Source organism: Berghia stephanieae, chromosome 8 (assembly GCF_034508935.2).
Source record: "Berghia stephanieae isolate SIO BIC M18660-M18661 chromosome 8, UCSD_Bste_1.3, whole genome shotgun sequence".
Taxonomy (NCBI): domain Eukaryota; kingdom Metazoa; phylum Mollusca; class Gastropoda; order Nudibranchia; family Aeolidiidae; genus Berghia; species Berghia stephanieae.
Window position 1 is genome coordinate 13,799,282 of NC_088367.1, and position 12,500 is coordinate 13,811,781.

The following is a 12,500-nucleotide window of genomic DNA, read 5'->3' on the forward strand; positions in this document are numbered from 1 at the left end:
ATGTTCAGTGTTTTCTTTGGATCGGGGCCCCCGTGTGAACTGCTTTTAATACAATTAGTGGATATATATATATATGGTATAAAGTTGACGTCACTCAGGTCTTTGTTATTTGTTTTGCCATCCGCGTTTAAGAGTAATTCTCACTAAACTGTATTAACCAGACTATAAACGTTAAAGGTTACACATAGGTTTGTGTGTTGGTCCGTTCTACTTCCGCATGGCAATGTTGTGAGTTTCTTAGCCAAGCGCATACTATATACATATATATATATATATATATATATATATATATATATATATATATGTGTGTGTGTGTGTGTGTGTGTGTAAGTGTACAAGCTAACGGTTTGTTTTAATTATTCATGAAATACTTACAATTTACCCTTGGTGTCGTTGACTTTGAGAGTTAGTTCGTTTATCTGAAAATGAAATAGAGAATAATTTAATATTTGCTGTGATAGTTTTCTAATAAAAATGGCATTCGTCATGATTTTATAAAGTGATGAAAAACAGACGAGAAAATTTTTTTAATATAATATGTGCAGCAGCAGCAACAGCAGCAGAAGCAAATTCACATCTCATATGGGAAATAATCATCATACATCTCAATCATCATCATCTCATTCATCATATCATCATACATCGTACATCATCATTTCATCATCATTATCATCATCGTCCATCATCATCATCAATCATATATCATCATCATCACGTCGTCTCTCTTAATCATCATCATCTATCATCATATCATCATCATCATCATCATCGTCATCATCTTACATCATCATTATTCATCATCATCTCACATCATCATCATCACATCATCATCACATCATCTTCTTCATCAGTGTCGTGTCTTTACATCTTTCACCACCACTTGTAGCAGATTTTCATCATGTCACATGACTTTTGTTTTTGTTGTTGTTTTTTTTTTTTTGGGGGGGGGGGGGGGTTAATTGTTTGTTGGGTTTTTTTGGTTTGTTTAGTTGTTTTTTTTTAATTTTGTATTTTGTTTTGTTTTGTTTTTGTCTTGTATTTTTCTCTCGGCATAAACCATTTCAGATTTCCGTCATTAAGACTAACATTTCTGACAACGGCACTAACCTCGAAATCCTGTTTACGAATTTTGATCTCCCAATCGTATACATCTTCTTCAAGTGTACTAACTCTGGCGTGGAGATCTTTCACAAGGGCCTGAAGCTCAGCTGGAACAGACAAATTAAGGGAGGTAATTTATTATATATATATATATATATATATATATATATATATATATATATATATATATATATATATATATATATATATATATATCCAAGAAATACATACTGTCAATCGGATTAAAAAGAAGAAAAAAAAGCATTTTTACAATATGCTCTTAAAATGAAGTAATCATCGCTATTCATTCCTAAAGTTAAATGTAATTGAATGCTAGGGTCTAAGTTAAAGTATTCGTTTCGTCATTTTAAGAAACTATATTCATTTTCATTATTCCAGCATAACAGCTAGACATATCACAAGTTTGATATGTCTGTCTATAAATTCAATTTTTAGCATCTGAATATCCCTGACACGTCGTGCACTTATTTGCAGGTCTGATAACCCAATTCATTTTTGGAATTTAGATCAGATCGACGTGCACATATTTGCAGGTCTGACAACCAATCGCAATTATGGCCTTGTTTTAACATTGTTGTCATGGACAATATTTTATGTTGGTTTGAGAGTATTTCCATTTGAACAATGAGCCCATAACAATTTGGGTTACCAGACCTGCACATAAGTAAGTGTTGGATCAGATCACATCAACGATATCGAATTTAATGTTGAACGGTTGACAATTCATTGCTTTTCAAAATAATCTAAAAATTTATATAAGATGTGCTTCAAAACAAAAACAATAGCAATATCTAGACATAATATGGAATATTTTGTTGTCGACGTGAATTTATGATTTATCACATCAAAACGGTATTATTTAGGGTGAACGTTAAACCGTGAAAAATGAATTTCAATCTTAAAATATGATGAAAAATAAATGGCTTTCTTGAGGAGAATAAGATATTATGTCTTATAAACTTCAAATATATATATATATATATATATATATATATATATATATATATATATATATATATATATATATATATATATATATAAAGTATGGAGCGAAATTGATGTCACTCAGCTCTTTGTTAATGTTTTCACATAGCCATTTTGATGTTTACTTCTCCCTAAATTCTATCAATCAGACTATAAACGTTTGAGGTTACACATAGTTTATATTGTTGGTACGTTTTATCCGGCTGTCGGATGTTGTGAGTATTTTAACTAAACACACAGCATCAATATATTTCCCAATTTTCAACATTTTGGCTTTAAACTCAAAATTCCTCATTTAGTTCATTCTGACACCATACAATAATATTGACACATTTTATAACTTGAGCTTAAGATTGAATTTGAAGCATCGAGCTGACCCAGAAATAATACCGTTTTGAGGTGAATGGTTACATATAGCAGGAAACAAATGTTTGTCAAGATGACTTCCCATTGATAACGATATAAACATAAACATTACAATGTCTTGTTTATTATTAATTCTTGTTTCGATACGTTATCAATTCGGTCAAGGGATTATTTTTTATTCATGAAAAAATTGATTGCTTTCATGAAAGGGGAAACACGAAACGTCAACAGTTAATTTTCTTGTGTTATTTATGAAAGCTTCACCTATCTTCATATTCGTTTATCTTTCGATTGAAAAAGGTTCAGGTAGCACAGTTGAATATTTTTTAAAAATAAAGTAGAACTGCATAATATGTCTCAGATCAGGGGACGCAATTCAGAAGCATGCGTATTCACCGAATAAAAGACCTTACATTGTCCAAGACCTTCAGTCTTAAGGGGGGCAACTCTATCGTTGATGTATTTCTCTTTTTCGGCGGCTTTCTGTTTGGCTTCGTTGCGTAGTTCTTCCGCAGCTCTTTGCATAATCAATTTCTGTAACAATGTGTGCAAACGAGTTAAAAGAAAAATGTGCAAAAACACCGCAACACTAATTATGTGACCAAGGTCTTAAAATGGTATTAGAGAGGATTAGCTGATCATACGTATGACGTATGACGCATGACGCATCAAGCATCACGTGTCCATCATACGGTCATTTTCCTTTTACTCAAAAATAGTGCCGTGGTGACATTTTTGATTGGATTTCACAATGCAAATATTTCATTAACCCATATAAAAATCGCAAAGTCGCACTATTTTTACAAAAAAAGGAAAATGATCATATGATATAGATACGTGATGCGTGATACCATACGTCTGCTAAACCACCCTGTTATGTCTGAATGAACCTACTGTTTAAAATTGACTTTTTTTTACGAACTTTGACTTGTAGGAGAGTGAGTTTTATTTATTTATTCGTCTGGTTCATTCCAACATAACACCAGATTGACACAATGGTCACAAATGATCTTGTTTCACCCCGCAGTATTGGCGCGGCGTGACAATTTTGTGTTTCATTTCTGGAGCTGATTTTTTTATAAAGTCAATTATTTCATCTTTGGACTTATTGTGTATAAACGCAATTTATTCTTGGTGATTTATTTTTCTCTCTTTTTTTTATTTTTTGTTTTTGTTTTTTTTTTTTGTTTTATCGTTTTGATTTCTTATCTGAGATGGTTTTGGATTTTTTAAAATTTTATATAAGAAAATTATGATTGATATTATATTTACTGCGATGTTGTTTTTCACGCCAAAACTGCGGGTACTGGTGTTGGTACAAAGCAAATAAATGTTAAATTAAATCTCGTGTATCACAGCATTTCAAATCAAATGAGTGACTACTTGGTGAGCTAATGTTTCTTTACAGGAATACACATGTAATAATTGATCTTGTGTGAATCGTATTCTATTTCTAAATTAAAAGATTTGTCTTGTAGGCGAAAACAAAACCAGATTTCAATACATGACGTTATTGGTTTATTATAAATCAACCCCATGCAAACAAGATGACCTTTGAACTTTTCATAGCAATAAAATTTTCATGTTTCTATGAACGATTCTTTCATCATGACTGCAAAAGCTGGACACTGTTAGCAGAGTCCACGAGAGACTACATGCCTTCGGGGAAAATGTCATAGAAAAGTCATCTCAGAAAGACAACATTACAAATAAATATGTGCTCGATAAGATAAGAACACTGACAGGCCCCCAAATTTCCATACTTGCCATCAAAAAGAGACAGCTCTGGTGGTTTGGTCATGTAACTTGATAAAATTCAATGGCCAAAAGGTTAGTACAGGGCACACAAGAGGGAAAGAGAAAACAAGAAATGGATAGACATCAGAATGGACAAGGATGGACAGTTGCATTGAAAAAAATATTAAAAGAACAACAATTTTCATTGCAAATGTTAGATAGATTCACATCAACATTTTAGAAATGATCACCACAACCGTATTAGCTACCATTCATTTCATCTGAAAAAGCAGATTTTTAGTATGACATATAATTATCATTATTGGTATTATGAATTCATCAAACTCTCTGCTAAAATGATGATTAGTTCTATTGTTACAATCAATGCTACGTAATCTAGTATGATTAATCATCAATTAAAACCCGTGTTATTATAAGATGAGTAACTAAATTAAAGTTCTGATCAGATCATTCTTTTAGTAATACCATTCCCTCAGTGTTAGAGTTAAAGTTAAAACTAATTATCTTTTATTCCATATTCACATCTTCCGTAATCGGTGATTACAACTTTCCAACAAGTGACCATGTTTACAAGTCTGATAACCAAACGAAATATAGTAGCTTGTTGCTTGGCGAGTTAGGTGTTGTCTGTTTTATTTGTGCTTTGTATGTTTGTTTAGACAAGCCCATAGAGGTAGTTGGTGAGTTTTACGACGGAATGTAAGCATGGTTTTCACTTTTTTATAACTGACTTCATAGCATCACAAAGCAAATATATTTTGACAAACTTCTGCAATCATTGATTTGCGTAAGAATCAACTGAAAAGAGATCTGTCACATTTCGATTAACAAGTCACTTCCGACTGAATATTCCATGAGCTTCTTTCTAGTGTTATGAGGAGTATTTTGTCATTGGTTCGAGTGTAATTCCAAGACAATGAGACCATATCAAATTTAGTTATCAAACTTGTAACCAAATTATGGACTGATTACCCATCTTTAGACCTATCTACTTGTAACGCACGTTATTCAGATTCAGATTTTTCTGTGACTAGAGACATAATTTGACCAAATTCGAATTTTTCCTTCCAAAAATGGAATTCTTAACACAATTTCTTCAAGAAAAAGTTACTAAAAATATTTTAATTTTGATTTTAGACGGATATTTGACCAGATAAAACTATTCTGCATACATTCTAAAGCATTTTATAGTGATAATTCATATAGATGAATAATCGTAAAAATTGTTGTTGGTTTCTATAAATTTGCATTTAAATAAAATATCATTACAATTCTTTTGTTTGGTGCAAGTGGCTCGCATGTTCCATTGAATAAGCTCGAGTGGCATCATAGTCACTATATTCACATGTTGAAAACAGATATGTCTGCAGTAATGATCAGGTAAATAATTATGATAACTGTATTGTGTGTTTTTTAAAAATCAAATCAGCTAGACATTAAAAGGTTAATGCCACAACAAGCACCTTCTGTCAAGTTATCCAAAACTTCCTCGTCACTGGTGATGAGTTCATCGCATGCATCAAGTAGGGTATCTTGGCTGAGCCTGCAAGGGTTCTGGGCTGCTTCCCGAACTTCTATAAATTTATGTACCATGGCATGCTGGGTGGGTATTGATGAGAAAATTACACTTTTGAGGTAAGTGGTGGGAAAAGAGTTGATTGCTGGAGGTCGTGCTGAAGACGTTTGTGTTAATAAGTAATTGTTTGTGATCGAGGGAAGAGGGTTTATCAAAGTAATGAGAGATGAAAAGGATAATGATGTCAGGATGGTGGGGATGGTAGCTTTAGTCATTCGATTGTAAACAAGATGATGATGATGATGATGATGATGATGATGATGATGATGATGATGATGATGAAGATGATAATGAGGAGGAAGAATATGATAAGGAAGAGGATGGTGATGGTAGGGAGAAGTAGGATACTGGTAATAGGAGGTGGAGGAGGAAAAAAGGAAGAGGAAAAGAGGTAGCCAAATTGTTGAAAAGATTATTGATCAATAGCGTTACATTCATGCAGACTATCTATGTATTAAATGACAAACAAACTATATACCAAGATTTACATTTTTCATTCATTTCCCTAATCTATTGTTCGACATGCAATTATTAATTACAAATTAATACACATTCATACAAGATTTTTCCATGTTGATAACCAGAACGTTCATAGACACAGCTGTGCTAAAAAGTCCTTTCGTAGCGATTCGATGCAACAAGACATTAATATTAAGTAAATTCAAAGAACTATCGAAATGATCCAGATTTTATCAGTGTCTCTAGTAAAACAATAACAAATGGTCGAGCGAAAAATTGAAAGACAAACATAATAAGAAAATCAAGAATACTTTCTGGAAGTGACCAAAAATGTGAACAAAGTGAAACCTTTGTCCACTGTTTTATCGACTCTTTAAGAAATGATTCTAGTTTTTCTTTTAGAACTAGACTCATAGTTTTTAAGAGGTTATAAAAAAATTAATCGAGAGAAATGGATAAAAACTAGACTAAATCCTTCTATAACTTTTCAAAACAACATGTTATATAAATCTTTTTTTTATGTCGAACCGTACAAAGACCTTTTGACAGAGCTTCAAATAATTATTGTCAAACTCATTTATGATGACTTATGGAATGAGAATATTTGTACTTGAAGGGCAGAAGATCGCCGCAGTTTAGCACACCATGGTTTATAGTAATTTGATCATCAAAATACAGCTTAACAGCCTTATTAATCAAGCAACAGATCAAAGAATAAGTCAGTCACTTGAAGTATTATTACGACTACCAAGGTTGAGAGGCATTTGTTTTGTTTTTTTTCTGTTGTTGTTGTGGGGGGGGGGGTTGTTTTTGTTTTTTTTTGTTTTTTGTTTTTTGGGGGGTTTTTTTTTTGTTGTTGTTGTTTTTTTTTTTTTTTTTTTTTTTTTGGGGGGGGGGGGGGGGGTTTAAAAGTAACGCATGCTTAACTCACATAGTAGTGCCCATCAATCCGTGTGTTAATGTCGTTAACTTGATTGACTCTATATAACATGGTTGGAAAATTTTTGGCATTGGTAACTGTATATTGGCCCGTAATATACCAAAAATGTGTTAGCTGGTTAGAATTTTATGACTCAGAAAAAATAAATTTTACGACATTCAGCACATGACCTGATGATGGGCGGTTAACGAAACGTTACTTTTACCCATTTTTAAATGAATGAGTCAATACCTAATGTGTGTTACGTTGATGTAGAAAATTTATTTCAAATTAGCTACACTTAAGAATTTTATAACTTCATCAGATCATACTTAAACAACACATTATGACAAAACCACATTTGTGACAATTCACCTTGAGAAGTTTCTTCTTTTCAGCGGAAAGGCCTCCAAGACCCTTCCTCTTGCCCTTCTTCTTCTTCTTTTGTTCCTCCTCAGCCTTCACACGAGCTGCCTGTTAAGTTTGAAAAAAGAAATAGATGACATGTTATGACAACATTGAGTAATTTTTTGAATAAATTACATCTGAAGCAAAAATAAATGCTAATAAAAGGTCAAATCCATTAGCTGAAGTAAAAAAAAAAAAGAATGATTTTTTTTTGGGTACGGGCCCATATAATTTTGTTTTATAATAATAATAATAATAATGCTGAAAACTTATATAGCGCTATAACTCCGAGACACCAGACTCTAAGCGCTTAAATTACAAATTACTTTGGCTGAAACATACTCATTCACACACACAAGCACACACACACACACACATACACACACACAACACAACACACAACACAAACCAAACCTATCTTGCTTCTCATACCATCTACTAAAATCGAAACAAATATGTTTTAAGCGAACGTTTAAAAATAGACAAAGATTCTTTTTCACGAATGCTCTGCGGTAAGGCGTTCCAAATAGAGGGTCCGAAATGAGAAAAGGATCTCATTCCAGCATTTTTCCGAATTCGAGGGACAACTAGTTTTGTGGAATCACTGGCCGAACGTAAGGGGCGGGGTTTTGAATATCTTTCAATTAGTTCTGAAAGGCAGGAAGGGGCAGTACCTTCAAGACAACGATACACTAAAACACAAGCTTTGAATTTAATTCTTTTCTCAACAGGCAGCCAATGCAGGTCATGAAGTAGAGGTCCGGCAGAGTCGCACCTACGCTTTATAAATACTAGTCTGGCAGCGCTGTTTTGGACAATCTGAAGACGTTTCAGATTGTATTGCGAAACGCCAAACAACAGAGCATTACAATAATCCAATTTCGATAGTACGAGGGACACAACCAGGTGCTTGGTCACATCCTCAGATATGAACCGTCTAATGGAAGCAATCTTTTTTAGTTGGAAAAAGAGAGATCTAACCAAATTATTAACCTGATGCTCCATCGACAGTCCAGAGTCTAAGAATGTGCCAAGGTTTTTCACTTTGTCAACAATTTGAATAGAGGCATCCCCCAACTTCAAATCTGTTTCACTTTTCCACTTCCTGTTCCCCACATACAGCACCTCCGTCTTATCATCATTCAGTTTCAGTCTGTTCTCATTCATCCATTTCTTAACACTTTGGATACAATTTTTACTATTGGCTGATACTTCTTGTAAATTTCTCATATTGGAAACGCAGTACAATTGCGTATCATCAGCGTATTGATGGTAAGACAGACCAAAACTTCTGATGATTTTAGACAGAGGGCCAACGTACAAAACAAAAAGAACGGGTCCAAGTACTGAACCCTGGGGAACCCCACAATCAAGAAAGATTTCCTCCGATCTATATTCATCCACCGTAATAATCTGTTTACGATTAAACAAATATGACCTAAACCAATCAAGCGCTGCACCAGACACGCCATAAGTAATTTCAAGACGTTTGAGAAGAAGATTGTGATCAATAGTATCAAAAGCAGACGATAGGTCAAGCAAATTCAGCAAAGAACATGAACCATTGTCTATAACAGAGAGGAGATCATTAACAACCCTAACAAGTGCGGTTTCCGTCGAATGATGTTGCCTATAAGCAGACTGAAATTTTTCTTCAAGACAATTATTTTTAAGATGAGACAGTAATTGTTTCAAAACAAGCTTTTCTAAGATCTTAGAGAGAAAAGGAAGATTAGAGACAGGGCGATAGTTTTTTAAGTTCTCTTTATCGAGATCAGGTTTTTTCAAAAGGGGTTTGACATGAGCAACTTTGTAAATGTCTGGTACAGCACCTGACTGCAACGAATTATTAACAATACATGTAAATGGTGTTAAAATTACATCAATGCATTTTTTTAAAATGGCAGTATTTAAGGGGTCTAAATCACAACTTTTAGTTGGAGACGACATAATGCAATCACGTAAGTCAGCTTCAGTAATCTTTGAAAAATGTGTTAACGAATCACCATGAAACTTGTCAAATGTTGTAGGGATCGATTCAGACGAGAGTTCCTTCCTGATGGTATCCGTTTTTTCTTTAAAATATTGACCAAAGCGAGTTGGTAGATATGCACGATCGATTAAAGATGGGAGAGCTGGTTGCGTCTGTTGTCCCAGCAGTTCCTTGGTCAAGGCAAAGAATTGTCTCGAACGTCCCACGTTTTTGAGGCTTTCTTCATAGAATTTCTTTTTGGCCCTGAAATTGACGGCTTTTGCATCATTTCTAGCCGCGATGTATCGCTTCTTATCGACAGCATCTCTGGACTTGAGCCATTTTCTTTCTGCCCGCCTCCTGGCTAATCCATTCAATTTTATTTCGGTATTATACCAGGGTGCTTGACGTCTCACTTTTACTGCTCTAGTTGTTAAGGGAGCATGCTTGTCCACCGTACCAACAATTGACTCGTGGAGACCATTCGCATAATGTTTATTTTTAACGTTATGGTCAAGGTCTTTTTAAAAATGTTCATGTTTATATTCTTCAAATTACGAGATGTTATCATCTTTTTTACTTCGTGCTTCATTGGAAATAAAACGCAAAACACAATTAAATGATGGTCAGAGATTAATTTATCAATATTTGAGACAGGTGAAGAGAGAGAATGTTCAATGTCTGTAATGACATGATCTATTGTGTGGCCATGGTTGTTTGTAGGACCGCTTACAAGTTGAATATAGTTGTTTGTGTCAATAATCTCCCGAAATACTTTCGATTCATTTTTGTTTCCGAAATAATCAATGTTAAAATCACCCATAAAAATATTATGCTTTTTGTTAATGGATTGCATAGACATAAATTCTCCGAACTCAGATAAAAAATCAATTGTTGATATTTTGTTTTGTTGGCTTGGTGGTGGGCGGTAGACACAGTGAAACGACTTTTTAAAATTATTTTCATGAATGGCAAATCCAGCGTATTCAAAACTTCTAAAATTATCATGGTGAAATGATATCTTGTCAAAGAGTGACAAGTTGTAAATAATTGCAATACCACCTCCTTTCCTCCCAATGCGTGGAAATGATTTAATACAAAAGCCTTCGGGTGTAATTGCTTTCATAATTGGATCATCATATGAATGATTAAGCCATGTTTCCAAGATGACAAAAATATTAATTTTATGATCTTCAATAATGTCGATTATGTCTTGAGTTTTATTACGACACGATCTAACATTTAGTAATCCAATTTTTAAACTGGTATGATCACTACGTGCAGGTTGTTGTTGTTGTTGTTGTTGTTGTTGTTGTTGTTGCTCAAGACGGTGCTGTTGCTGCGAGTTGTTGTCATGGTGGTCGTTAATTTCATACTGACTGTCACGGACAGTGTTGACATTTGACAAGGAACGGTGAGGATTACTCATTGAAGTGATTAGATTGGATGGGGGACGAGTGTTGATAAATTGAAGCGAGGATCGAGGTCGTAGGGGGAGCGGGCGTGGGGTTGGCCGATGACCAATGACGATGACTGTTGAGGTCTCCTTTTGCAGTTATAAATAATATTATGAAGAGACAGATATCGGATTAAGACAGATCACACTCATGCCCTTCATATCGAATGTGTCATTATTTATTTAACCGTGTAACAGGTTTTGAAAATATTTATAGGAAAGACAAAAATAATCACGCGATCTTGATACAAAGCAATATCCGTCGTCACGTATTGCCGCTACTACTACTACTACTACTACTACTACTACTACTACTACTACTACTACTACTACTACGACGACGACGACGACTACTACTACTACTACTACTACTACTACTACGACTACTACTACTACTACTACTACAACAACAACAACAACAACAACAACAACAACTACTACTACCACTACTACTATTACTAATACTACTATTACCAAATGAGTGGGAGATTACAGGAAATGCGTTTTGAACATCATTAGCTAAAGAAGTTAAATTTCATCTTTTTTTTTTTTCATTAACGCGGTTAGGGAATGACGCCGTTGATAATATTATGAGTCTTTAACCTTTTCCCGCGATCCTTCCAAAGCCTTGACCTCAACCGTTTCCGGATAATGATTAGTTGATTGATTTGTTTTAGCTTAAACTTAAGCTTTTATATACTCGCGCAATATCCACTAAACGTGCTCAAAGCGCTTTACAAGGGTCTCTCGCCAACAGCAACACTTAACATGTAGAACAAGACTGTTAGGCAATATTACATTTTTTGGGAAACAGACAGCACTGATAACGGCCAGGTACTCATTTTACACATGAGTACGGTGCAAGAATGTGAGAAAAGATCCTTTTCCAAGGACTCATCTATGCGCCACTGAGAGCGGGACTCGAATCCTGGACCTTCCGATCGGAAGTGTCATATCAATAGACCACATAGCTGCACGTTATGTCAGATGTGTCTTTCACCGTCTCTTCTTCTTCTTCTTCTTCTTCTTCTTCTTCTTCTTCTTCTTCTTCTTCTTCTTCTTCTTCCCTATTCTTCTTCTTTTAGTTGTTTTCGTTTTTATTTTTGTTGGTTTTGTTTTGTTTTTGCTTATTTGTTTTGTTATTTTGAGGAAGAAACTTGGTCCCATCGCTCACTTTCCTGTGCTGCATTTCGGCTCATGCCTGAGTTATTGTCGCTTTTTATTGTGTAGATTTTAAAGGAAAATGCTGTCGGAGGATGAATGAAGCAAATTCTATCTTCTTTATCTATTGATCTATCTATTGCTTTACTTCTCTATATAGTAAATTTCTATGTCTCCTCTCTGGTGAATTAATGGATAGACACATTTATTATCGATTTATTGACGCCATGAATATCTAATTAGTGAAGACATAGGAGTGTGGGCAGTATCAAAATGATTGATTGATTGATTGATTGATTGATTGATTGATCGATCGATT

The 12,500-nt window shown here is 34.3% G+C and overlaps 1 protein-coding gene across 1 annotated transcript in view; it reads right to left on the reverse strand.

The window, feature by feature from the left end:
• Window positions 1–375: 375 nt before the first annotated feature.
• LOC144978206 (uncharacterized) overlaps window positions 376–12,500 on the reverse strand; it is a gene marked incomplete at its 3' end in the record, with an annotated part of 95,266 nt that continues 83,141 nt past the window's right edge. Inside the window, 4 exon segments of the mRNA XM_078923982.1 lie at window positions 376–419; window positions 1,108–1,208; window positions 2,886–3,006; window positions 7,560–7,658. Coding sequence (XP_078780108.1) covers window positions 376–419; window positions 1,108–1,208; window positions 2,886–3,006; window positions 7,560–7,658 — 365 coding nt within the window.